Raw genomic sequence first — 27,570 nt, forward strand, 5'->3', positions numbered from 1 at the left:
ATGGGGAGCCCGGCGGGCACTCCCGCCAAGCGCGCGCGGTACGAGGGGCCCCGCGGCTCCGGCAGCGACCGCAGCGACCCGCGGCTGTGGGACACGGAGTGGCTCTGCCAGCACCTCGCCCGCTGCGGCGTGGGCGATCCCAGCCTGCTGCGCCGCTTCCGAGGTACGGCGGGCCGGGGCCGGGGCCGGAGCCGCGGCCGTGGCCATGTGGCCCGGCCGCTGGCGCTGACGCTTCTCTTGCTCCCGCAGAGAGCGGGGTCACCGGGAGGATGCTGCTGGACCTGCCGGCCTGCGCCCCCGAGCTCATCCGCGTCTGGTGAGCGCCGCCCGCGGGGAAAGGGGGGCCGAAGCCGCGGGGAGCGGCCGCACACGCGCGTGGCCCGGCTCGGCCCGGCTCTAGGCCGCGGCCGCCCCCAACGCCTCGAGCGGAACTGTGCGGGGGAGGGCGAGGGAACGGGCTCCATGGGGCCGATGCCGGACTCTCAGAGCAGTTCCCGTTTCCGGCTGATCCCAGCACAACCACGGCGCGGACTCTTGCTGCCCAAATAACCATGAGAAGCAAAGAACCTCTATCCTTTAGAAAGGTTTAATGAAAATCACCTGGGGTAGCACAGTGACCTTTGAAGTGTAGCTGGGAACGCAAGTGTGAGCTCCAGGGGTTCTGACAGGAACTTACTTTGCTGCCTGAAGTTGCTGCTGCTCCGACTCCAGGAACGACAGCGGCCCCGATGTTTGACAGAGCGGGAGGTGCTGCTCGGGAGAGGCTGAGCGTCACCCGTCTCCTTTGGAGAAATCCTGGGCATTGACAGGTCAGCCTTGCAGCACTTGGCTCTCTGTTGTGCCGACTGGAGCATGGGCTGCTGTGGAAAAAGAAGTGTTCTGGCAGAACACTTCTGTAGTGTGTTCTGGCAGAATAGGGGCCTGTGGGTGAGTGGCCGAGTCCTTGCTGCCCGGAGCAGTCCAGAGCAGGCAGCCCGGCTGGTAGTGGTCACCTGCCACAAACACGGGGACACTGGGTGCTGTTCTAAAGTGTGTAAAGGATTGTTCCCAACAGTGAGGGACGACTGGGCCCAAAACCCTTTTATCTTTCTGGTGGCAAATATATTTTCTTGCTTTTCTGTAACAGCAAAGATTATGAATCTGTCCTGCTGTTCTGTGTGTTGGAAAGGCCCCTTTGCCCCTTCTCTGCCCCACCAGGAATCCTTTTTTGCTCCCCTCTACTGGATGTGAGCCTGCTTGCTCACCACATACTTCCTGGTGGTTTTTAATCTTGTAATGTCTTTTCTTTACTCCTTTGTTAACCTTGTTTATACTGTTTCCTTCAAATTTGTCTCAAAACCCACGTGCTGGCTCCAGCTGTTTGCTGATGTTGTGGTTGGTAACCCTGAGGTAAGCTGGGGTGTGTAATCTGGCAGGTGCACACAAGTGCAGAGCTGTGCTTTCTGCTGGGGGTTAGAGCACTTTGCTGTTGGCTCCTTGGCTGAAGGCTCGTCTGAGCTCATGCTGTGCTGGGGCTGAAGGGCTCTTCCTGAAGGGCTCTTCCGCTGTTTTATTGAGACATCAGCGTGCAAAGGGGAGTGGGAAAGGGCGGGTGTCTGGGTGTGAGTATTAGAAGAGAATAAAAAGCTGGTGTGACGCAGCAGGACAAGGCAGAAGTCCTGTGCTTTGGACAAGGTAAGACGTGCTGGAGTGTATAAGGTATTTTTGATTTCTCTTTTTGTGGAAGAGGAGTTTAACTGTAGCAGTTTGAAGTGTGCAGGTAGAAATGCTGTGATGTCGTGGAAGGCACCTGAAGGCTTTTTTTATTGCTGAAGTACCAGGTAATTGCCTGACTGAAATGACAAGCTGATGTCTAGTTTTATTTAGGATTTGCCTGGAGGCTGGTTGCTTCTAGCAGGAAAGGAGCATCATGTGTCCAGGACACACTGGACATGTGCAGCCAGTCTGGGGAGGCAGAGACTGTCTGTCAGTGCAGAACATGGGCAGCAGGATGGGGTAGCCGGGGTCCCTCAGCATGGGATACAGGTGATGGGGGCACAGGACTGTGGAGACCTCTCAGTTGACGTGGAGAGCAGATGGTGATGGGTTTACAGGTGGCTCGTGGGTTTTCTTTGTATAAGATATTGTTAACTTTGTATAAGTTTCCTTCTCTAAGATCTGACATCTTGTTTCTGTTAAGCTGAAACTGTTGAGAGTTGGATGAGAAATTGCTCAAGCATTCTGCTTTTTGTAAACATGTCTCACTTTGCACTAAGAACAATTCTTTTGCTGTCCACTGCACACTGTCCTGCAGTAAGTTGGGTCATTTCTCTGTGACAGGCCACTAATGAATGCATGTTTTTAGTTCCCTGGGTTCCTGGATGTCCAGAGAGGAAAGCTTAGGCCAGTGGTGCCTGGAGGCAGTGCAGTGAGTTTCTCAGGTGTTCTCATGTTGTTGGCAATGGATGTTTCCTGTGATGTACAGAGTGCTGAACACAGATGATAAGTGGGGCTGTCTGGCGGTCCTCTTTGGGTACAGGAAAGGGATTTTCTGGTCCTTGTGACCTGTGGCATGAAGGAGGGTATGGATCAAGCAGGGAGGAGAGTGGATGAGGAAGTGCCAGTTGTCACCATTTCCAAGCAGCCATCAGTAATGCTGCTTTGACTGTTAGAGGAAATGCAGAGTCCTGGAAAACTACAGTTTTCTGTATTAACAGGATTTGTCTTGCTTTGGGGGGTCTGGCCTTGTAGACTTCAGGTGAAAAATGCCCTGCAGCTGTTTTCTATCTGAAGGAGGATGAAGAGCAGGGAAGGTGGGGCATCCAGGCAATTGGTCACACCAGTAGCCAGCATGCAGGGTCTAATCTTTTCCCAATTCTTCTCCTCATCCCACCAGAGCAGCGAGTGGCTGTGTGGGACTGAGTTCCTGTCTGGGGTTAATCCACAACAATCCTTCTTGGAGCCCAGTGTGGGGCACAAGGGGTTGCCAGATGACAGATCTGAACAAAGCATATTAAAATACAAATAGTGGGGCCAGCAGAACTAAGGAAGTGATTCTTCCCCTGTGCTGGTTGGGCCACACCTTGAGTGCTGTGTCCAGTTCTGGGCCCCCCAATTTAGGAAGGATGTTGAGATGCTGGAGCACATATGGAGAAAGGCAACAAGGCTGGTGAAGGGTCTGGAACTCAAGCCTTATGAGGAGTGGCTGAGGGAGCTGGGGTTGTTTAGCCTGGAGGAGAGGAGGCTCAGGTAAGGAGACCTTACCACTCTCTACAACTACCTGACAGGAGCTACCTTCTCCCAGGCAACAAGTGACAGGACAAGAGGACACAATCTTAAGCTGTGCCAAGATGAGTTTAGGCTAGACATTAGGAAAAAATCCTTAACAGAAGGAATGATTGGGCATTGGGATGGGATGGGCTGCCCAGGAGGGAGGTGGAGGAGTCATCATCCATGGAGGTATTTAAAAAGACTGGATGTGTCACTTAGTGCCATAGTTTAGTTGATAAGATGATGTTAGGTCATAGGTTGGACTTAATGATCTCAAAGATCTTTTCCAACCTGGTTAATTCTGTGATTCTGTGTGAAAAATAAGTTGTTAAAAGCATTCATTATCTTAGTTTAATAGCTGCTGGTTACAATGTTGATTTCTTTGCCCTCAGAGTATCATGGAACACATGCTGGTCTGGGCATCACCAAGGGAGCTTTTCATCTTAGAATTGTGGAATGGTTTGGGTTGACCTTTTTGATCAACTCATTTAGACCCCTGCCACAGACAGGGACACCTTCTGCTATCCCAGGCTGCTTCAACCCCTGTCCAACCTGGCCTTGGACACTTCCAGGGATGGGGTGCCCAGCTGCTCTGGGCAACCTGTGCCAGGACTTCAGCACCCTCACAGGGAACAGTTTTTTCCTAATACCCAATCTGACCCTGGCCTCTGCCAGTTTAAAACCATTGGCCCTGTCCTGACAGTATCTGCTCTTATAAGTCCCTCTCCCTCCTTTGTATGGGTCTCCTAAAGGTATTGGGAGGCTTCAGGGAGGTCTTCATGCAGACTTCCCTTCTCCAGGCTGCACAGCCCCAGCTCTCTCGGCCTGTCTGCATAGGAGAGGTGCTCCAGCACTGCCTTGTGGCAGTCTGAGCAGCAGCTACAGCCCAGAAACACTGCTCACCAACAGCTCAAACATCACATGCCTTTAATATTTTAGGGATAGTGAATTATTAAATGATTCAGATGAGAATACGTAGTGCATCAAGCAGTACTTTTTCCTAATCGTTGACACTTTATAGTCTTATTTTATGTTAAATTTTATGTTGAAAGGCTGATATCAAACCAACCTCAGCAGTTAACTGCTGGGAGGAAAAGTATTTTCTCGTGGTAGTGTTTGCTGTCCTACTGAGGCTGAATCCATTTAGCTCAAGGGCAAAGCTTGCAGATAGAGTTAGTAAAAGTAAGTGTGATAGGGCATATTATCTCTCTCTCTCTCTCCAGACTTATCCCACCTGTGCTCTTAGGCTGCTGTGGCTACAGCAGAGTATCTGCACTGGAAGTTTAGCTGTGTGTTGTGAAGGGGACCTTTAATAATTTATTAAAAATGACAGCAAAATATCTTTGCAAAATAGAAGAATCAGTCTCAGCAAAATTGGAACATGTTTTAAACTGCAGTGGTTTTGCTGCTGGATTTGAAATTAATTTATGTAAAATTCAAGTTAATTTGACAAAATTAAACTTTTAATAGACAGTTGACTAACTATGAGAAATTTTTATAAAAATAATTTGTTGGGACTCTGACATTCTAGTTTAAGGAAGTTTTGCATCCTTAAAAAGTGTCAGTTATGGGAAAGCAACGTGCAGCATCTGAATAAGCTTAAAGGACACTAGGTGTGGTTTACACAATTTTTTTCATCAGTTTTCCTGGTGGTTTTATTTGTCAGTTCTGTGTAAGTGGTAGAAGCACTTACACTGTTCTACAGACATGTTCTGTAGCTATTTGTTTCCTTCCTTCTATACTTGATTTTAGAAGGATAAATGCTTTCAATATTTTTCTGAAAAAATTGCAGTTGCAGTCTTCTTCCATCAAGGAACATCAAAGTAATGTGAATGTGCATGAGTAATTCCATATGTACTGCAAATTGTAAAGGGACGTGCATTGCAGACTTGGCTCTCAGTGTCTCTTTTTCCTTCCTAGCTGCCCAGCTGAGCGACTGGAAGTGCTGGCGTGCCTGACACAGATGCAACAGCAGCACATGGAGGTGATGAAGGTATGGGGACATGCTATGGGGACACCATGACCAGGTCCTGCCCCAAGCCCTGCACAGGGCTCTGCTCCCTCTCTCTGCCTCCCCCTTCTTGGCTTGATGCTGCCAGCTGGTGCCTTTCCTTTGCACAGCAGCAAACTCTGGGCCCTTGGTAGTGGTGGTCTGTGAAAAACCACATTAACTAGAAGAAACAATGGAATCATCATGTGGAAGCTTTCGGTGCGCACCTCCAGGTTGTGAGGGATTAAATGAGCAGAAGAGCTGTTTGACATGTGTTGGAGAAGCTCCCTTTCACATCCCTTTGTGTAGAGCCTCCCCTTGGTTTATTTTATTAGTTTTTCCCCAGGCCTGAGTTAACAGACTCCTCCTTGCTGTCACTGTTTCCTGTGTCCAGCTGTTTCTCCCAGTGGTGTGTGTTGCTCCAACTGGCCAGGGCTGTGCCTGTTCTGTAGTAGTCTGCATATCTGCTAGAGCCCTCCCAGCTCAGTGACCAAGGGTAGAGAGCACAGGTAACCCTTATTTGCCTCAGTGTTTTACCAAGATATGTGTGTGATGGAATGGTTTTACCTGCAGTTTAACAGCAAAGGTTAAAGATTAAATGTGTTTACCTTTTCTACTTGAGTCCCTGTAGTTACTGAGATGTCTCTAAAAATATGTGCTTGTCAGGAAGTACTTATTTCATATTTTGGTCATTTTGGGGGTTTATATTTTCTTTTAAGAAAAAAGTAACAATCATAATTTCCACCCAGCAATATTGCATTTGATTTTAAAAGCATGAACGGTATCCGGGCAAACACTTTTATTGGCTATCTCAGACATGCATTGCAGTATGCTGCTTTAATTGGAATAGGAGATTAATAAAGACAGCAGTTTTCACAGGTGTTAAGTTTTGGAATTACGCAGTTGGAGATAACATTTTTAGTCATTTTGACTTCCCTTGCTATGTGAAATAGGCAGTTTTATCTTTTTGGTGTCAAGCTTTAGTAGTTCTCCAAGATAAATTTGGTTGCACAGAGAGGTTGAGGATGCCCTGTGCCTGGAAGTGTTCAGGGTCAGATTGGACAGGGCTTGGAGCAGCCTGGTCTAGTGGAAGGCGTCCCTGCCTATGGTAGTATGATGGAACAAGGTGATCTTTAAGGTCCCTTCCAACCCCAACCTTCCTATGATTCTGTGATAGATCTTGATATAGAGTTGGCAGGATATGTCTGTTTTACAGAAGATGAACAGTCTCTCCAACCAAATAACTGACCATTCTAGATATCTTTTACCTTGGTGCCTGTTTCTTTTCAAATCAAATTTTAATTTTTTTTTCTTACTTCTGTAGGTTTTTAATGATCCTATTCATGGGCACATTGAATTGCATCCCCTGCTGGTTCGGATCATCGACACCCCTCAGTTCCAGCGCCTCCGGTACATCAAGCAGCTGGGCGGAACGTACTTTGTTTTTCCAGGAGCCTCTCACAACCGCTTTGAACACTCCCTGGGGTAAGGTGCTGCTTCTGATGCATCTGTGGCATGTGGATATCCCTGTTTGGTTCTGCTGCTGTGGAGTGCCAGCCAAGGGGCACTGCTGTCTGAGCACTGGTGAAAACTGCTGGGGGGTGTTTCTGGTCTCAAATGTTCCTGGATAGCCCATGTCATTGTGGGCTGTTCCCTCGAATTTCTTTTAATAAAGACAGATAAACAAACCAAGATGGGTCAATGTTAGATTTCCTTCCCCACCCTTTATTATTCTAAGAATAATGTTAGCTAAAAACTGTACGTGTTTTATGTTCCTCCAGTCAAAATACAAGTTTTAAAGCATAAACTTAGTAGGTGTGCCAGGGCTACTCTTATGATCTGGCAGACAGTTGTAATCCCCGCACATCATCCAGCACAGCCAAAATGAGTTTGATCTGTAATGTTTGCCTTTGTAGGTAGATGTGCTTCATGCAATCCATGGCAGGTTGTGAGGCTGATAGCTGTCATTCCATTAAGCAGAAATATGATAGACACAAGGATTCATAGAGTGTTACTAGGTCATTCACACTCCTCAGGAAAGCTGATGAATGACAAATTTGAGCTTGTTTTAAGGGTATATCTCAAAGAGCAGTTATTAAATTAAAATTAAGCTTGTAAGTGGTTTTTATTCAGGTGATCTGGCCAGCCTAAAGTTGCTTTTGTTGGTGCTGAAATATTGTGGAGTAAATCTGGCTTACTTATAATGAGATTCAAATGACTGTTTGCAAAAGGATGAGATGAATGAGGCAGCCTGGATTGATTGCATCTGGTAAACCAAAAAGAGAGAAATGTGGTTGAATATAAATGTGGTTGAAGTCTGAAAACTTCAGTTCTATCAGCAGCTTTTCTTTTGAACAGTTCCATTGAGTTAAATTTAGGGCAGTTGTTCTCCACTTGTATATAATGCCAAAGATTTCTACAGAGTTACAAATAGAAGAACTGAGCTTTGTGTGCTTATTGGTCTACTAAAAAGCCATCAAATGGTGAAATTTGGACTAATGAAACATATTACCTTATCACAGAACTAATTATTACCTTGTCCTTGTCTTGCTTTAAGCTGAAAGGGGAGCTGTTGAGGCAAGTAGAAAAAGAGGTTTGTGCAGAGGTTATAATAAACAGTTTATGGGACTGTGTGCCATATATTTGCTCCTGCTGGTTTTGTGCCCATTCAATTAAATAAATTCTCAAATCTAAAATGAATGAGAAGAAGGGAAATAATTGTCATGAGCTATTAATAAAGCAGCAGTTTGAAAAGAGTACCAAATGCTTTGGTGACTGGTGTGGACCTTTGCAGTTTGCCCTGGCTGGAATTCAAGGATTCAGTGTAAGCTGAGGCGCTTTAAGATTCTCACTGTCAGTGGTGCACTGCTGTTCCCTTACACAGCTACCATGGGGTTGTGTGTTATGAAATACTGCAGGATGCTCTAGAGCCTCTGTGTTTTGGGCATGGTATCCATTTGGGCATGGTATCCCATGCTTTTTTGCTTTTGGAGGACTAAAACTCTGCTACAGGAAGCAGTTTGTGATTTTCTCCCACGTCAGGGTTGGGTATTCTTAGTATGCTGCCTCTCACATAAGGGCTGTGACTTAATGGAGCAAAACAGAGTTCATCCTAAACCAATGCTATATTTCTTTCTTTTCGTCTTGCAACAGGGTTGGCTACCTTGCGGGATGTCTGGTTCGTGCACTGAAGGAGAGACAACCAGACCTGGATATAACCGAGCGAGACATCCTCTGTGTAGAAATTGCTGGGCTTTGTCATGATTTGGGTAAGAAGCACCTGAGATGGGTTCTTGCTCTTGGAAAGCTAACCAGGATGAAAAGCTGGCTGTGAGGTCAGAACATGTGAGCTGTTTCGGGCTGCTTAATGCATGGCCATATTCCAAGACAGGTTTTATCTGTTCTGTTTGGTCTGGAGTACATCTGTGGAGACAGTTCCACCTGAATCTGTAGCCACTCTTAGCTAGTGTTTTGTCCTGTTTCCAAATGGTGCTTAGAGTTCTGCCCTCAGTGGCTGAAATGTCCACTTCTTTCTGTGGTTTCTCCAAGTCTCTTCAAACATTTCAGAATGAAAAATAGTGTTCCTTTCAAAAATTGTAACATTTATTTCATAAACTACTTCTTTTCCTCAGAGCTGACACAGAATAATTTAATATTCTCAGTGTTGCTGCAGTACTTGCCTGTGGTGTAGGTGCTGGTACTGGCTGTTAAGTGCAGTAGTACTTGAAGTATCTTAGGAAAGTGTACTTGTTATACCCGAGTCTTCCTCGCAGGTGATGGGGAAGGAATTATCTGGATGGTTGCACTCAGAGTGGTGGTTACAGGCTCAATGTCCAGGTGGAGCCCAGTGAGGAGTGGGGCTGGTGCTATTGAATATCTCTGTCAGTGATGGGGACAGTGGGATAGATGCACCCTTGGGCAGTTTGCCAAGAGCACCGAGCTGTGTGATGGAGTCACATGGAGGGAAGGGATGGGGCATCCAGAGGGACCTGGACAGGCTGGAGGGGCAGACAGTGGATTGAGAGCAGCCCTCAGGAGAAGAACTTGGGGGCATTGATGGGTAAGATAGGACCAGAGGCAGCCCAGATGTAGAAGAATTCTTGGCAGAACAAGGGCATGCAAGGGCATACTTTTACAAGAATTGGACGACCCTGGCCTGCAGATTACAGAGTTACTTTGAAGACCATGTACTGTCCTCAAAACAAGATAGACCATGTACTGTCCTTGAATGGATACAACAGGAAAAAATGAGCATTGTGCCAGGACGAGGCCAGATGCCAGGCACATTGTGGGAACTGCTAATTTAGCACACCTTAGCTGAAAATGCTTCTAGTGTGACAAGCAATCAGCAAATAACATGTATGTGTGAATGCAGCCACTTCACCAATGAGCATTAAGCAGTAGTGGCGCGAGGCAGTGCAGAGAGAGGCATAAATATTCCAAAGTTGCTGAATAAAGCAGAAGGACGTGGAGCCATGTTGGTGTGGTTGTCGGTACTCGGCCGACTCTCCGTGGGACCCTCTTCACCCAGAACCCCCTTTGTGCTGGGCTGATCCCCAGCATGGGCAGAGGTGGGGGGGGGATTCTGCCCCTCTGCCTTGCTCAGGTGACAGCCCCACCTGCAGAGCTGCCACCAGCCCTGTGCCCCAGCATAAGGATGGGGTGCTACTTATGCACCCCAAAATTGCCCCAAGGCCTTGGAGATACACAAAGGGCTGGAGCCAGGCTGGGAGGGCTGGGGGTGCTCAGCCTGGAGGAGAGGAGGCTCTAGGGAGGCCTTAGACCACATAAAAGTGGTTCCAGGAGAGCTCAGAGGGACTTTGGACAGGGGCTTGGAGTGACAGGACAAGAAGGAATGGCTTCCCACTGGCAGAGGCAGGGTTAGATGAGATATTGGTAAGAATTCTTCCCTGTGAGAGTGGGGAAGTCCTGGCACAGGTTGCCCAGAGAAGCTGTGGCCACCCTATCCTCAGAAGTATTCAAGGCCAGGATGGAGAGGGCTTGGAGCAGCCTGGGATAGTGGAAGGTGTCCCTGGCCATAGTAGAGGTCTGAATGAGATGATCTTTAATGTCTGTTCCAACCCAAACCAGTCTGAGACTCTGTGATGTGTCAAGAAAAGTCAAATACAGGAGAATTCAGATCCTAAGCTTGCTCAAGAAATTTTTGCTGACAGCTATGTCTCAGACTGTGTAATCTTTATATTTAAGGTCATGGGCCATTTTCACACATGTTTGATGGAAGATTTATTCCACTCACTCGTCCAGAATTGAATTGGAAGGTAGGCTTTTCACTACTAAAATAAAAATACAAACCTGAAATTTTTAGAGGCAGAATAATTAATCTTTAAAGAGTTCCAATGCTTTTGAGGCTGTAGTGGTCATCTGGCCTTACCTTATTGCATCATTTTGATGGCTTAATTGAAAACCAGAATGTTGTTTTCTAATCTTGTGATGATATCCTTGTTAGGTCTGCACTGATCAATTTTGGTCAGCATTGTGCCTTAAAATGCATATTGAGAGCTTTCTGCAGAATATATTTTACATTTTAAAAATACCAACTGGCTGCTTCCTTTCTGGTATGTTTAGTCCAACGGCAGGATATTCAATATTGTTTAGAATTCAAACTTTCCAAAACAGTTGTTTGCTGTGAATGAAGTGCAACACAGTCCTTTCAGGCCTCTCTCTGCTTGTAATTTCTTAGCAAAATCAGATGAGTAAATTGGTTAATCTTTTACACAGCAAAATTGAATATTTTGTCTTTTAGCGTTGTAACTGCGTCACTGCTGTTTGTCAGCACACAGAATTAACAGCTCTCTGCAGAAGAGTGTGTTTCTGGACTCTGTAGACCGGGTGATTTCCTCTTCTGTTTAATTGAAAATGACTAGGAAAGCACCCAGCTTCTGCACTTCACACCAGCCTGCCCATGTGCCCTGCTAGGCAGTGCTGATGGCTTGGAGTAAAGCTGTGACTCTGCAGGAAAGATGCTTAAACTATGTAATACAGTATTTGGATGGGTTTTTTCACAGCATGAAACTACTTCTGTTAAAATGTTTGAGCACTTGATCACTTCCAATGAACTAGAAGAAGTCATGAAGTCCTATGGTCTTGTCCTGGAAGAAGATCTGTTGTTCATCAAGGAACAAATAGGAGGGCCTGTAGATGAAACTGCCTGTGTGAAATCGGTGAGTCAGGGTGTTGCTCCTGTGGTTATGCCAAGAAACGTCTTTATTTCACTGGAAGAACAGATAATTTTGGCTTCTACTGTATGTTACTTATTGCTCTATGAAGTTCTGGGAATCTTGTCACAACTGATGCTGGAGGAGTGTTGTGTTTATTTCTTACAGTGCTGGTAGATGTGTTAATGTGCTTACAGCTCCCTGAGAATTCTTACCCAAAAGCCTCCAGATCAGAGGAAAGCTGTAGAAAGTTGCTTGTATTTAGGGAACCTAACTGGTAACTGGGATCCACTCAAGGGTACTGAAGAGTTGGAAGAAGTGGTCACCAAGGTATTTTTCATCATTTACATGCAGTCCTGGGTGGTGCCAGTTGACTGGAAATCAGTAGATGTGGCTCCATGAACAAGGGTGAGAAGGATAATCCTGGGAACTAGAGGGCTGTCAGCCTGACCTTGGTGCTAGGGAAGGTCATGGAGCAGATCATCCTGAATGCCATCATGCAGCACATACAGGACAAGCAGGGAACCAGGCCCAACCAGCCTGGGTTTAGGAAATGCAGGTCATGTTCAGCTGGAGGGTAGGAAGGCTCTACAGAGGGATCTGGATAAGTTGAATCAATGTGCCCAGTTTTGTGAGGTTCCACAATGCCAGGTGCTGGTCCTTCTACAGGCTGGGGTCAGGGCAGCTGGAAAGTGGCTAGGCAGAAAAGAGGTGCTGTTTGGTAGACAGTGAGTGAAAATGAGCCAGATGTGCCCAGGTGGGCAAGAGGACAATTGCACATGGCCTGTACCAGCCACAGCATGGCCAGCAGGACCAGGACGGTGACAGGGCCCCTGTGCTGGGCACTGCTGAGGACACAACTCAAATTCTGCATTCAGTTTTTGACCCCTCACTTGAAGAAAGACTCTGAGGTGCAATGGAGAAGGGCAGTAGAGCTGGGGAAGGGTCTGGAACACAAGTATGATGAGGAGCAGCTGAGGGATCTAGGGGGGCTTGGCCTGGAGTAAAGGAGACCTCCCCCATTCTGGATAACAAAACTGGGCACTGGCAGTGATGAGGCAGTGAGCAATCCAAGCCTGGCCCAAGTGCCAGAGCCACAACAGCTTTGATGACAGCAGTGAAATGCTTGGATTTATTGCAGTAGCCAACATAGAGGATAAGACTTGAAGAAATGAGTTGCCTCAAGAAGCAAGCAAGAAGGGATGGCAGTTGTTAATCATTGCAACTCTATGAAAGATCTCGGTCCTCTCTCCTCATTTTACACTTTTGTCATCTCTTCAAGGACACTTGTTAAGTTGCCACCAGAGTAAACAACTGGTAGCAGCTGAAGTCAGTGGGAGATCTGTCAGGACAATCTGGTCCTAATCAGAATTTATATGTAGTCCCAAACAAGTAACCCACAAATGTTCACACTTGCCCATTATTTTCTGCTGCAGGAGTGGGTAGCAATCCCACGGCAAATACAAGGAACTTGGAGTAGTGAAATTGAGTCTGAGATCCTATAGGAAGAGGACATCCATTTACAAAATCCACAAGCTTATTTTTATCCCACTGGGCTTGTTTGCACACGAATCTTGGTGCCTGCCACTAGCATTGATCATGTTCCAGGTTCTTTCCCTGTGTCTGGTTTGCCTTGTTTGGATTCTGTGCCTGTTTTCCAGCAGGATACCAGGAAGAGGAGTGCCGCACACGGTACATGGCAGCCCCTTCCTGGTGTTAGGCAGCAGATTGCACTGGAAGGCTGTGCACTGTGCTGCAGGCCTCTGTCATGACATGGACAATGGGTGTCCAGGCACCAGACATAAACAGTGTCCTGAGCGTGTCCCAGTAGCAGAGCTCTGTGATCATGGGATTTTTATCCATGATGTGTTTGCATCCTTCTGCTTGCATGTGTTTCTGTTGCTATTTACATCAGTTTTAGTATTTCTGTAGTGCAGGTAACATGGAAGCTATGTTTGCATACAATGCTTTCCACTTTCAGAATTTCAAGGCCACTTTATGGCATATTTTTAGGTGAAGAATTTTAAATTTTCAAGAAAATGCGTGCCTTGTATCTTAGTATTTTGGTGTTCATTTCCTCTTTACCTTATGGCTGAATTGTCCCTTGTGAGGCAGGAGTTTAAGTAGCTGAATATTCAAAAATTTTTTCTTAAAACTTCTAAGTAAGTGGTTTTAACTCTGTTCTATGAAGTTGTAGATTGCAAAAGATTGCAGGAGAGTGACAGATTTGTGTATTTAATTCCCTCAAAATTAAATCATTCCAAAATTTCCCCTCTTTGTTGATATGTGGTTTTTTGTTTTTTTCATTCCCAAGCTGCAGGCTTTCTTTTAGTAGAGTAATGGGCAATGAATACTTGTGTTCATGGGTTTTATTCTGCTTGGGATTATGAGAAGACAATCGCTTAGGCCCTCTTCTGGATTTCTAATGCCTGATAGCTTCTGGAAGTTCTTTTCTTGTCTTTGTGTTCTTCACTACCTCAGAGTTGGATGTTTATCACAAGCAAAGTCAAAGTGTATTCCCACTGTCTTTGAAAAGCCATTAGACATTGTTGGTACACTTTAATTTCTTCTTGTTTCTGATGTTTTTCTTCTTGGCTCCCCTGTCAGTGGCCCTACCGTGGTCGACCAAAGGAGAAAAGTTTCCTCTATGAGATTGTCGCTAATAAAAAAAATGGCATTGACGTTGACAAGTGGGATTATTTTGCAAGGTACAAATCTTACATTTTATTATGAATTCCTCTTGACAAAATGCTGCCGTATGTACAAAAATGATCATATGGTTAAACACTCCGTGCAATATTTCTAGGGATTGCCATCACCTGGGAATCCCCAATAATTTTGACTATAAGCGATTGCTTATCTTCACCCGGGTCTGTGAAGTGGGGAACCAGAAGCACATCTGCCCCCGTGACAAGGTGAGCAGGGGGAGCACCTGGGGGCACGCAGGGGAGCTGCACCCCGTGGCTGGGGGTCCTGCCCCTGCTTCCTTAGTCGAGGAGGGAGAGAAGTATTGGCTGCTCTGAAAGTTTTTCTCAGAAGCTGCTTTTTGGGAGAGGGACAGAGCAAACCATTGTTTGAAAGGATTTGTGGCAGATCCTGTCAGGGATCTCTACAGACCCCTCAGATCTGCATTATCCTGCTCCAGGTCTGCTGGGCAGGAAGTGAATGTGGCTGTGGTGAGGGGCTGCTAAAGGGATGAGGGGTCCTCTGCACTGCCTGGGGTCACTGTCAGCATTCTGCTCTCCTGTGGTGGCCTGAGCCAGTTTCAAAATTTGGAAATTATGAATAATAATCATTCTGCTTTATGCTGTGAATGGGAGGAGACAACTAATTTGATTAATTGATTGATTGTTTTAATTATCCTACTAAGACAGTGGCAAAAGTAAGTGCTAATAGGGTTTTTTTGATTCAGGAAGTTGGAAATTTGTACGAGATGTTCCACACCCGGAACTGCCTGCACCGGAGAGCATACCAGCATAAGACTGGCAACATCATTGAAATAATGCAAGTATATTTTCCTTTTCTTCCTTTTCAATTTATATTTAAATTCTTGAAACAATCCATATCCATTGGAATATTCAGAAAATCAATAAGGTGTGACATAGAATAAAAACTACTTCTGATTCTTGTGAAAAAACTTAGTGCTTAGGGTATCATAGAGGCTGTGATTAGCAAAGCAAACAAAAACAGAAAGAGAGGAGGACAAAAGCATCCTTCCACATTAAATTAAATCAGAGGAAAATTGCTAAAGGCCTGAAGAAGCACAAGACTAGGGTGTGCTTAAACCATTTAAACTGCTGACAGCTGAAGTCAAATCCTTATCTGCAAGTTAGAGAACACTTAGCTCAAACTGCCTGGTTACTAGAGCAAGGTTGCTAATAAAGTCATGAAAGGGCTCATGTGGTTTAGCTGAGGCCTGGCTTTATGTTTATGTAATACAAGATTTGTTCAGGACCAGCTCAGCTGCCTACCTGCTGTTTTACCTCTCTTGTTGATGTCTATAGAATTTTCCCTATAACATTATTCTTTTTACTTTTCTTGAGAATCAGAAATACTTGTATCTCCAAATCTTTTTTTCCTTAGGGTCTTGTCTGTTGGGTAACTGTTGAATTTGGTAAAAAGGAATGTTAAGGATTACGCAGTACAAGAGTGATTTGGATTGTTTTCATTTCATAAACTTCAACTCCTGATTTAGGGATCCTCTAAAACTCAGACTAAAAATGCTTGGGTTTGACAGTACCTCCATATGACAAGCAAAACATATTTTTTAGTTTAGAAAAACTCAGTTCTTGGCTTCCTATAATTATAACAGCCTTTCCAAAACAGTGTCCAAGCTGGAAATGACAGCAAGGTACATGGAAATTTGGAAGAACATCATCTTTAGATTATAATTTTTCCCATCTGAAAATATTACATGCTTGTGATGCTTTCCCTTTACAATGCTTTGCACCTTCTCAGCTAACTGGGGAGGCAGGGAGTCTGTAAAAGGGTTTGGTCATCTGTGAGGGAACCTTCACTGCAGCTGAGGGACCATGTCACTGTTTTGCAGGGTTCTGCAATTGTCTCAGCAGTGCTAAACCACGTCTAAAGCAGAACAAAGTGAATTTGCTCATTCATCTAAAGGTTACATTCTGTTCTCAACCTGTCTTCAGTAAATCTCTGTTGGAATGTGCAGTGACAGCATGGAGACAAGATGTTGCAGTGATCAGTGTCTGCTGTGTGCTGGGATACAGTTTCATCTGTTGTCTTCTGTTTATAACATACTACTAAATTGTTTCATTTTTCCTGTTGACCAATGAGGTGTTTCAAAATCATACTATCCTGAAATCATAATTTTGTCTCAAACTAGGATAACAGAAGCCTTTCAAAAAGCAGACAAATTTTTTGAAATAAGAGGCTCTGGAGGAAAAGTGTATCGGATTTCTACAGCAATGGAGGACATGGAAGCCTACACTAAACTAACTGGTATGAGGTCTCAGAATTATTTCTTTAAGTAAAACAGCATGGCTGCCTGTTAAAATGCTGATTTTATTGCTTTTGTGCACAGAAGGTGGGGCAGGCCTGGACTGTCTAATGCTTGTGATCTGAAATCTTGCTAGAAGGGAGAGCAATACCTTCTAATTGAAATGACTTTTATGTTGTGAGAGAGAGAAAGAAGCACTAACTTTATATTCCACGTATGTTCAGATTCAGCAGTGTTAGAAGGTCCCGCCTGTGCCCTGAGTTTGTTGCACTTGTCACAAGTGGGATGTGAGTGAGCTCTATGTGGTACTACAGGTGGCTCTGTCAGGTGAAGTTCTGGACGAGTTTTGTGGTGTGAAGCTGTACCCAAAGCAGGTTCCAAACAGCTCTCATGGGGTCTCAGGTTGCCCTGCTTGCCTGCCTCTCCTGGTGTGTGCTGTGGCGCCCTGGTGTTCCCCTGGTTGTGTTCAGAGCTGCAGTGGGGCCAGGCAACCCTTCTGCTCCAGGGCTCTGTGGTTGGCTCTGTATGCAGGGCACGGGTGCTGCAGGTCCTGCTCAGGGCTGCTCCTGATCACTGGCAGCTCTTGCAGCACCTGTCAGCTACAGCTCACCAGGACTTCCAAGCCAACCCTCCTGAGTTTCCATCACCAAGCCTTAGCTGGCCAAGAGAGAGACTGAAGAACTTCTATCTTTGGTCCATGGATGACAGGGCCTGAGGGCACTTGCAGAGAATCCTGTGTGCCTTAGCCTTTGTCATGCTAAAGACCTTTTGCTGGCAGTCCTTCATGTGCCACACCCTCTGCAGTCTGCCCACACTCCTGCTGCTGCAGTGAGGAGTCCCCTCTGTCACTGTGTGCCTCTGCTCGGGGCAGGACAAGGGTGGCTGCTTTGAGGGGCAGTAGTTGTTGGGGAACGTGAGCTGCATTGCTGAGCAATGGAAGGCTGGGCAGAAAGGAAAGAACTGAAGTGAAGTTGTTCCTGGGGAATGGCTGGCCTGGCAGGCCTGCTGTAACTACCTGCTGACCTCTGGTACCTGATGAGGAGCACAGCTCAGGGCAAGGACAGCAGGGCTGTGCCCAGCCTCTCACAGTCTGCCACAGCAAGGAGCTGCTTGTTGGGACCATCTGTTCAGCAAGGACGGCTGAACAGCAAGGGAGAGGGATGTGAGGAATGTTCCAGCATGTACAGTGGAGCATGAAGGACGAGTATGGCCTCCTCTTAAACCTCCTTCCTGCCTCTGGTGCTGTGGAGAGTAAGAGTTTTCCTTTTTTTTCTTTTCGCTCAGGGAATTTTCTTCCAGTTGTTGCCTAAGAGATGGAAATGTACAATAGTTAAGAGAGACGAAAGATGTAGCCAAGGAGGAGGGGGAAGGGTGCAGTTTGCTACTGTTCTCTTGGGAAGGGCAGAGTAGTGGGAGATTTTGGGTGAGGGGCTGGGCTGGGCTGGGCTCAGCTCCGCTCGCTCTCGCCCTTGGGCTCAGAGGTGACACGGGCAGGCTGCTGCCCTGGGGAGAATTGCTGCCACCGGGGAGTTCTGTCCTGCGCTGCTTTCTGCTCACCGGGGCTGAGCTTCACCTGCTGAACTGGGACCTTTCCAACACCCGACCTCAAGGGGAAGGGGACCCCGGCCCCCTCCCCATTCCCGGAGGGAGCGTCTGTGGGAAAGGCCGGCCCCGGGTCGGTGCTGCCAGGCTTGGTGTTTGCCTTGTTATACACACACATGCTAGTAAGGAACTGCTATTCCTTTTCTTGTATCTTTGCCTGAAAGCCCTGTGATTTCAAAGTTAGAATAATTCAGGGGGAAGGGGCTCATATTCTCCATTCCAAGGGAGGTTCCCGCCTTCCTTGGCAGACACCTGTCCTTTAATCCAGGACAAGTGCTTGCAACCTGGACACTCCTTAGGGTTGTTTCAGCAGTCCCTGGTGAGTTATGCTTCTGTGAAATTGTCCAGTTATGGACCTCTACAAATGAGAAACCTCTGGGAGGTTTGTAGCAGGCACAGGGACTGCAAAGGCCCTGTGGAGGGCAGAGGCCTAAAGATAGGAAATGCCAAGTCACGGTGAATAGCAAGAAGCCCCTCTCTTCTGCCTTTTGGACCCCTGCTTATCTCTCTGTAACCCTGTAGGTCACTCCCTTTTAACCCCTGCTATTGGACAATTTCTGATCCCCCTATACCCTATAGAATGGGCTGTTTTAGCCCGGTTCTGTAGAAGAGCTGTCACTGGAACTTCACAGATCACCCAATAAAGACATCGCTGTGGAACGCCAGAACGGCCTTCTCCTCTCTCGCCCTGTGTCTGCCTGCCTGCGGCACTGAGCAAGCTAAGAGCTGGAATCACAAAGAGCTGATAGTCACTAAAGAGCTGATATCCCTTATGCTTGCTAAGGTTGCCAGTGGCTGAGAGCTGCTTGGGAATTTGGGCAGTCTGTCCCCATAAAGGACTGAGCTATCTGGCCTGTGCAGCCTGCTCGGGGGCAAATCTGAACCCAGCAGGAGGCTGAATTAGTGGTTCTGCAACAGAAGGTTCCCTAACTTTCTTCCATGGTGGTGGGTGAAGAACCACCATGTGTTGCTTTCTGATTTGGCAGCAAATCCTAGTTCTAGTAAAGGCTGAGACAGCGGAGCATTCCTTGTCTGCTTTTGCACAGGGAAGATGTTCGTGGGCTTCTTATTTCCCCTGCATTATCTATTCTTTGTTTGAAGAGACCTGGTCTGTGGTTCCTCATGGAGGAGTTCCTGGCTTTGGTTGACCTTGTCCATTAAACCAGTTGAAGGTGTTTTGGTACATGGCTCAGAGATTGTTCTGGACCTTGTTGGGAGCTCCTCAGGCCGGTTGCAGCTTCAGGTGGGCTCTTGCAGGGTTGTGCTTGCAGCATGTGTTGAAGCTGCCCAGGTGTTCCTGGCCAGGGAATGCAGTCATGGGGTGCAGATGAGACCAGCAGCATCCTGGCAACAGCAGTCTCTAGGACAGTAGTAACCTCTAGCCAAAAGTAACCTTTCTGCTCTGAAGCCACATCAAAAGAAGCCTGTCTTGCTCCACCTGATGGTGGGAATCTTGCTGCATGTATCGCTGTCGTGTGGAGTCAGGAGGGAGGATTTTGATGCTTGCATCCAAAGTCTGAGAAAACCTGAAGGCTTAAAGGCCATTCTTTATTTTTTTACAAGACGGAGTCTTTACCCATGTCTGAGCTAGTTAGTGGTGGAGTTCAGGGTAGTCTACTAAGCAAGATTGGCTAAATAAGAGGAAAAAGTAATTTCTAGTGAAATAACAAAGTATGTTGCCAGGGTGAGAATTGAGATAGTTTTTCTGCCAACAGCCATTGTGAATCTAATGATAATTAAGATAATATTGTGACTTCTCATTGTCAGACTTAGTTCCATCATTCCCTGACGGTTCAGTGACTTTCCTGAACCAGCAGTTTTTCTGGTTGCTTTAACCTTTGGCCCTGTTTGTTCATTTTACTGTGACACTGGATTGTGACATACATAACAAAAATCAATGCAACTTTGGCAGACTGTGTCTACCTGGAAATTCTTCACTCAAGTCATCCAGAACTGGAGGAGGCACGAGAAATTTTGCGTAAAATAGAACGACGCGAATTATACAGGTTTTTAGGAGAAACTCGACCTGAATCAAAGAAGGAAATTATAAAGGTAATGTCCCTTAGCAGAAGGTTCTGAATTCTGTCCCCTTAAAAATGTTCTTGAAGTTGATGAACATCATTTATCTCTACGTGGGCTTTGTTTAGTTTGAGGGTTTGGGTTTTTTTTTGTTATTTGCTATTTGAAAAATAGAGTCAAAAGTTATCCTCCCATCTTTAAGTAGCTGAGCCATGAAACATATAAGAAATTGGGGAAAGTTTTATCAACAAATAGTCAGAAGAACACCAACATGTGGAAATTCAGAAGCTGAATTACTGCAGAAATATTTCCAGGAAAAACTTTTCTGAAAAATACAAAATTTTATAAAAGACTCTTACAGTCCAGTGATTGAAAAGGTTATTGCATCATTTGATGGTCGTGAAAATTTCAAAAACAATTAGGAACTCGTAATTTGTGTGCTTTGCTTTGAGAATAAATATCAAACTGAATAATAGCTGCTGAATTTCTTGATGTTAAATTCTGTACTAAGCATGAGAATGCATGTACTTTTCCCAGTCTTTTTCATGAGTGCTTTTCAAAGCAGATAGCAGTTTAATTCTTGTTGTCTTATTTCAAAATAATGATATATTAGAGCTCACCTCAGCTGGCTCAGCTCTTTTAATGTGCTATACTGTGTTGTCACATCATCAGTTACTTATCCCCAAATTTCAGGCATCATGGTGAAAACTTTCTATTTCTGATTTCCAGAAGTGGATGTCTGTATCTAGAAAGCCTTCATAAAAATAGTTCAGCTCTTTTAAAGAGAGAATAAGGTTAGAAAAGGACTACTAGATGTAACTGTTCATCTTTTTGTTTGAAGAGAAGCTTTGCTTGTGTTCTTTGTTTACGAAAAAGTCCTGTTAAGAGATTCTGTATTACAAAAGCAGGAGGAAATAGGTGAAAGCAAACATTAAATGGTTGTACATGGATTGTCAAGTTTTTGCCCCTCTGAGGAGAAGGTTGGGGTAAGTGGCCCAACAAATAAGGAGACAGGTGTGAGAGCAAATGTTATGATTTCTACCTCTAAACAGCTGCTTTTAGAAGCTTGGTTAATGAAAGGAAAACTCTCACTTTGAAAGTGCAGCCAGAGGTGTTGAATCTTGGGGTATGCAGGGTGTTGTTTTGAAGGGAGACTGGATCCCTGTTGGGTGCTGTAATTGTATCCAGCCAATGCTTTGCAGCTCGGGGTGCACAGCTGAGGGCTTGAGGGAGGATGTTTCCCCCTCTAGTGCCTGTGGCAGGAATGTCAGAGGCTCAGCCTCCTCCCAGCGCTGCAGAGGAGCTGCACAAGACAGAGCTGTGTCTGCTCTGCTCCTTCCCACACCACAAGGTTGTGTTTAGAACCACTGAATGCTTTGGGTTGGAAAGGACCTTCAAAGGCCATCCAGTCCAACCTCCTGCCATGAAGCCGGGACGACTTCCACTAAACCAGGTTGCTCCTGCCCTGTGCATTTCTGTGATTCTCAAGCTGTCCAGAGCCAGGGGAAAATCCCAAAGAGCTTGAGAGTTCTCAAATTCGGGTTGAGTTTCCAGTTAGTGCAAACTAGAGAGGTAATTTCAAAATGATGCAAGCAAAGTTAGGCAGTAAGTTAACACATATACATTCTGATACAGAGTAGAAATAATTACAAACAGCCTCAAGTCTGTTTCCTCCTGGCAGAGTTTTCCTCCAAGCTTGCTCTCAGTCTTTCTTTGGTTTCTTGAGTCACTGCAAACCACACACGTGCCTTGGCTTGTCAGTGTGTGTGATTTTTCTACTCCTCAGTCTCTGCACCTCTGCAATGAACAAATCAACAGCAAAAACAAACAAACAAAACCAAACCAAAAAACAACCCAACTGCTCCTAGCAGAATTCCTTCCCTCCTGGACAGTCTCCAGACTGCTCTGGGCTGCACTCCCATGAGTCTCAGTTGCTCCCAGGAAATCTTGATGCTTCAAATTTTGCATCTTCCCCCAAACACAGCAGCCCTGAAAAAAGGCCACAGCCTTTGAATGAGGACATTTCAGTGGACACCTGTTCTCCATCTAACCATGCTCCTCTGCTTTGTGTTAGCCTCAGTGTCAGCAGGGAATATTCCCTTGGTGTCAAAACCAAACAAAACCCCTTTGTGGGTTTTAGCTTTTGTGGAGTACTTTAGCAGAGTACTTTTGTGGGTTTTTTATTTTGTGGTTGTCTGTCTCTTGTGGCTTTTTATATGTTTTACTGCATAGATATAAAAGCTTTATCAGAGGGTAAGATCCTGCAGCCCTTCATTTGAAAATTTCAGTGAAAATGTCTAATATTCAGCTTTGGGGAAATTAATTGTAACACATTTGTATTGTAAAACAGTTGATTGAAGGAACTTATTTTCTGCTTCTATGCTTCAGCATTCTGGATGTTGCACTCCTGCTCTCCCCCTGCCCCATTATCAGTGTAAAGCTCCTCCTTCACAGACTGGCAGATTTTGGGTTTTCTCATTTGCATACATTTGGTTTGTTTCTAAAAACTGAGTTTTATACTAATGGCTATGGTGTACAGTAATTCAAACAACCAGATTGGTGCAAGAGTCTTGTCAAACGGTAAAGAATTGAAAGCTTTAGTTTAGAAACATATTGTGTCACCTGTTGTGTTGCCTTGACCTAGACCTGAGAGTGCATAAATGTAATTTGAGTTACTGAGTTAATCCTTTGGTTTGGTTTCTTCCAGAGTAACAGCCTGGCAGAAAGCATTGCTAATTCCAAGCCAGAGAAGGACCCTCCAGATGTGGAGCTAAAGGCTGAGAATTTCATAGTTGATGTAAACACCTCTCAGAGCGGGTTCAAGTAAAAACTTCTCCATCACAGAGGGCCTTGTGTAGCCTGGTGGAAGAACAAACACACAGGGTGTCTGTGGCTGCAGCCTGGCTCCCTTTGAGGGTTGGAGGTTTCCTGTGGGGGGTTTGCTGTGGTGGGAGGGTGTGGGGCAGGCAGGGGGAGCCTCACTGGGCTGTCACCTGTACACTGCTCCTGGTGACAAATGGGGTCTCTTGTCACTGTCCTCCCCCTGACAAGGAGCAGTGGAGAATCCTGTGGGGTTTGATACACGGGTGTCAATGGCAGCAGCCCAGGGACCACTGGGTGGGTCAGGAAGGCAGGAAACCCCCAGAGGGAGGAAAGAGGCAAAGTGACCTCCAGGCTGTAGGTGCTGCACTCCTGATGCCTGGCAGGCACAAAGCACCTGCTGCCACGGCTTGGGCTTTGTCAGCCAGCAGTGTAGGAGGGAGGGAGCTGGGGCAGTCTGCAGGCATCACCCAGCTCAATCCCTGCTCTCAGTTCATTCTGGGAAGAGAGAGTGGCTTTCCACAGAGTGCATCACGAGCCCCTCCTGCAGCGCCCTTGCACTGAAGGTTCCCTTCACTGGGCCAGAATGGAGCAGCTCACTGAGCTTTACAGAATTTGCCTGGGATTTTCCCATCCCACAGACTGAAATCGTAGGGAAGTGGGTCCCTGCTGACCACAGAAGTGTTGGTGTACCAGGCTGATGTAAATAATGTCTAAACTTTATGTTTATGATTGTAAGCTCTGCTGCAATCATAATGTAGGTTGTGTGTTTTGGGGAGGCCCAAGCTGGCAAGGGACCAGTCCACTTCCAGTGCTGGAAACTGCAATGTTTCAGAGCACAACTGGGAGCTGGTCACTGTAAATGTGAATATCCACCTGGCAGCATCAGAGCAAGAGGGGGTAGAAGAAAATAGAAATACCAGATTGGTTTTTTAAGTAGTAATTTGTTAAATACTGTTTTATTTGATGACTGTAATTTTCAGGAGTGGGGTGTGTGTGGCCTTTTGTATTTATTGTGAGAAAACTAAAGACAAGCATTAACAAATGCCATTTTCTTTTTTGTACATGCAAGGTTATCAGCATGGATTATGGAATGAAGGAACAGAATCCAATTGATAAGGTTCACTTCTATTGCAAGGCTGATCCTTCCAAGGCAGTTAAAATCAGTAAAGAACAGGTAGGTTTTTACTTTCCTTCTGAAAAGCATTTTCACCACCTGTGATGGAAGTGATCACAGTCCTGGGTGGTTGTTCATGCAGGATTTGTGGAGAAGTGGTGGGATCCATGGCCTTGTAATCTTCAGTGTGTGTTGTACTGTGACAACCTGGAACCCTGGCAGCCTTTGCCTATGAGCAGTATGTAACTGGAATACACTAGGAGTTGGAATATCACAATTGCTTTGGATAAAACTCATGGATTGTAGTGGAGCTTCTTACTGCTTTCCTTCTGTATTCCAAGAAATACTAAAGCTTTTTTCTGCTTTATTTCAAAGGTTTCAAAGCTTTTACCCAAAATATTTATGGAGCAGGTTGTCCGGGTTTATTACAAAAGTCAGGATCCATTAATTATTTCAGCTGCAAAACAGTACTTTGTTCAGTGGTGCATGCAGAATGATTTCACCAAACCACAGGTAACAAATTCACTCATTATATTTCTTGTTTAGAGCTCATAATATTCATCCATAAGCTTGCTTTTTCAGTAACAAGTTGGACATTCAGGCCTTGCCTTTGTGGCAGAGGCACCCATTCACTCACCTAACCCCTGGTTTTATCACAGCTCCCATCTGGGGGTGCTTTGGTTTCACTGAAGTAGTGCTGGAGACACCTGAAAGTACCACAAGATCATAGAATCATGGAATGGTTTGGGTTGGAAGGGGATTTTGAAGATCACCTTGTTCCAAACCCCTGCCATGGCAGAGACACTTTCCACTAGACCAGGTAGGGGAAAGAGCTGCATCCTCAAACAGGAGAGGAGTGCTCCTGGGTGGGGATGCAGGCATGGAAAACTGGGTAAGGCCTGTTCTTAAGGTCATTCTTGTGGCCTCTATCTGTTAGAGCAGGTAATTTTAGAAGGGCTTTTTACAAATGGATCAAGCAACAGCTCTCCCTGGTTGTAGAATGTGGTTGTGTCCTCTGAGCACATTGTTCAGGTTCAGGCACATCCTCCCTGCAGGCCCTGGCGTGCTGCAAAGCACAGCAATGTGCATCTCACCAGCCAATTTCTGATCTTAGGCAGCTGATGGTCTGTGTTGGATTGCCTGAGCACAGATCACCACCTGCATCTGCCTGGGGTGAGCCCCACTGCCTCAGCTGCTGTTCAACCCTGCTTGTTTCAGACAGTGCAGGGCACATTCCAGCACCAAGGGGAGTTTGATTGCAGCAGTGCTAATGAGGGGCTGTGCTGAGGTCACAGGAAACACTCTAATGATTCTGTTAGTAGACCAGTGACCTTCCAGATTTTCTGGTAATAATTTAGGAAGAACCTGACTGCCAGTGGTGATGCCTTCTCAAGCAGGGCACTTTTGTCTCCCCACCACTCACTGCAGCAGTTTCCACCTCTGGGATGCACAGTCACTAGTGTTTATTGATTTACAAAGATTCTGGGACCTGGGATTGATTTTTTCCAGTTCAGCCTGAGGGTGAGCTGCTTTTCCCTGGCCTTAGAATGGAAAGCAAAAGTGAATTAATGTTTCCTGTATTTTCATACTAGGATGGTGATGTTGTTGCTCCTCATCTAACCCCAATGAAGGAAACCTGGAATAAGATGACAGATGATGAACACAGGAGAGCCTCAGAACCCAGCTGCAAACAAAGGCTTTCTTTTGATAAGTAACAAGTTTCTTTTTGGTGCTATTCAGTCTGCTTCCTCAGAAGATGAGTAAATTTGAGCATCAACTTTTCTAAAAGCTGGTTGGATGGCCTGGAGTAATTCACAGAACAATGCAGAATGTATTTTGCAATACAGAATGTTTTAATGTAGATACTTAAAGTGCATATTCCAGATGGACTTCTAAAAAACAATTTATTATAACAGATTAAACTCAGTTCTCATTGATTTTTTAATGTAGTGGCACTGTGTAGCAGGAGTGACTTTAAAAATTGCAATTCATTGTTATTACAAGATTTTACTACTCCATCCAGTCCTGATCCCTTCCTATTGCATGACTTAGCAGAAAAAATCCCAGCCCAGGTTTGATGGGGTTTTGGGAGGGGGTTGGGGTTTTCTTAGTGTCTGAGGAAGAGAGGGATAAGATATGCTTCTGAAAATACAGTGAGGTAAAGAAGAAATTACCAAGGGTGGCATCTTCAAAATTAGTAAAATTAATTTAATAAAAAGAAAAAAAGGGAGGGAGAGGGGAATCTTTTGATAATCCAAGATTAAATTTCTGGTATTCAAAAAGCTGGTGCAGACCTCTTGCTACAAGTGACCACAATTTTTATTGAAGTAACAATGCATTGCAGTGCCATGCAGCCTTTTATTGTTTTATTGTGTATTTTTGATACATAGAATGTTATATTTTTTACTGTCTGTCCTGCAAAGACTGCTCAAAAGGCCTGTGGTGTGAGTGGTTGCAGGAAGGCCAAGCTGCCCAGGTGTTTGCCAGGGCTCAGGTGTGCAGAGAGGGCAGTGCCAGCAGGGCTCTGCCCTGCTCTGCCCATCCTGCACCAAGTGCACCTTGGCTCTGCTTTACACCGTACTGGGCAGGCAGGCTCATCAGGAATCCCTCCATTCTTGTATCTGCTCTGTTCTCCTGGACCTCATGGCTGTCCCTGCATCATTTTTCTGTCTCTTGTAGATCTGTGAGAGTTCTTACAGTTTTCCTGTACTGGCAGTACGGGTGTGAGTGTTCTGAATGTCTGTGCTATTGGACAAATGAAGACCATTTTCCTCTCATCTTTTACTCAGGTCTAAGAGGAAGGCTGCTTTCATTAAATAAAACCTCAAAGCTTGAAAAAGTCTGATCACAAAACTAAAAACACAAAGTAAAAGGTTCAGTAATGCTCAAGAATTGGAGCAATCTGTGGCCTTTTATATCTGGAAAGGGGAGAGAGGTGTTGAACATCTGGCTCAGGCAGTCAGGTGTGGGTGGCCAGGGTAAGTCCTGAGAAACAACCCAGTGGGAAGGTGCTGTGATAGAACTCCACAACCCCTGTAATATCTCCTTTGCCCTTTTTATCCTGGGAACTGATGCTGTTAGAGGGAGGGGGAATGAGTAGCCAGGTAGTTCTGGGGCTTATGTATCTGTGCTCCTGTGTCTGAAGGTGTAATCTCTGGTGCTCCTGTCTAACAGTATTTCAGACCTGCAGATGAACCAGATTGGTTAGAAGGGCTTGTGACCTCTTTAAAAGCTTTTAAAAAATTTGCTATTCCTCAAGAAACAATATCTTAGAGATATCATTTATCTCCCTTGTCTGCATAAGGTTGAGTTTCATTTTGATATAATTTTGTTCTTGTTGATTTGGTTTGTTTTTAATTTGTTACTAACTGCACTTTATACTTGGAAAAGATCTTTTGTTTATGTTAAACCAAAAGTGTATACTTAAGTTCTGAGAGCATTTCTTTTCTCAACACGTTCATGTGAGTCTCTCTGAAAAATAAATTTATAAACGATGATTTACTATTCTTTTAAAAAATTGCAGTGTGTGGACTTTATTAAAAACAGTCTTACTGTGTCATTCCAAGCAGCCAAGGTGTTCCTGCCTGCTGTCTGTGGGAGAGCTTCCCTCTGAAGAGGTTCTTGGTTCCTGTCT

The 27,570-nt window shown here is 45.4% G+C and overlaps 1 protein-coding gene across 1 annotated transcript; it reads left to right on the forward strand.

Annotated features, from left to right (window-relative positions):
* On the forward strand, positions 1 to 27,433 carry SAMHD1 (SAM and HD domain containing deoxynucleoside triphosphate triphosphohydrolase 1). The gene is made up of 16 exons (XM_066561398.1): positions 1 to 163; positions 250 to 316; positions 5,170 to 5,242; positions 6,564 to 6,724; positions 8,393 to 8,508; positions 10,448 to 10,518; positions 11,266 to 11,421; positions 14,023 to 14,123; positions 14,222 to 14,330; positions 14,828 to 14,919; positions 16,265 to 16,380; positions 19,893 to 20,032; positions 22,707 to 22,796; positions 23,892 to 23,996; positions 24,312 to 24,449; positions 25,529 to 27,433. Exons 1-16 carry the CDS (start codon positions 1 to 3, stop codon positions 25,649 to 25,651), a joined length of 1,821 nt encoding a protein of 606 aa, XP_066417495.1. The 3' UTR covers positions 25,652 to 27,433.
* Positions 27,434 to 27,570: the final 137 nt, after the last annotated feature.

The sequence above is a fragment of the Molothrus aeneus genome, chromosome 17 (assembly GCF_037042795.1).
Source record: "Molothrus aeneus isolate 106 chromosome 17, BPBGC_Maene_1.0, whole genome shotgun sequence".
Lineage (NCBI taxonomy): Eukaryota > Metazoa > Chordata > Aves > Passeriformes > Icteridae > Molothrus > Molothrus aeneus.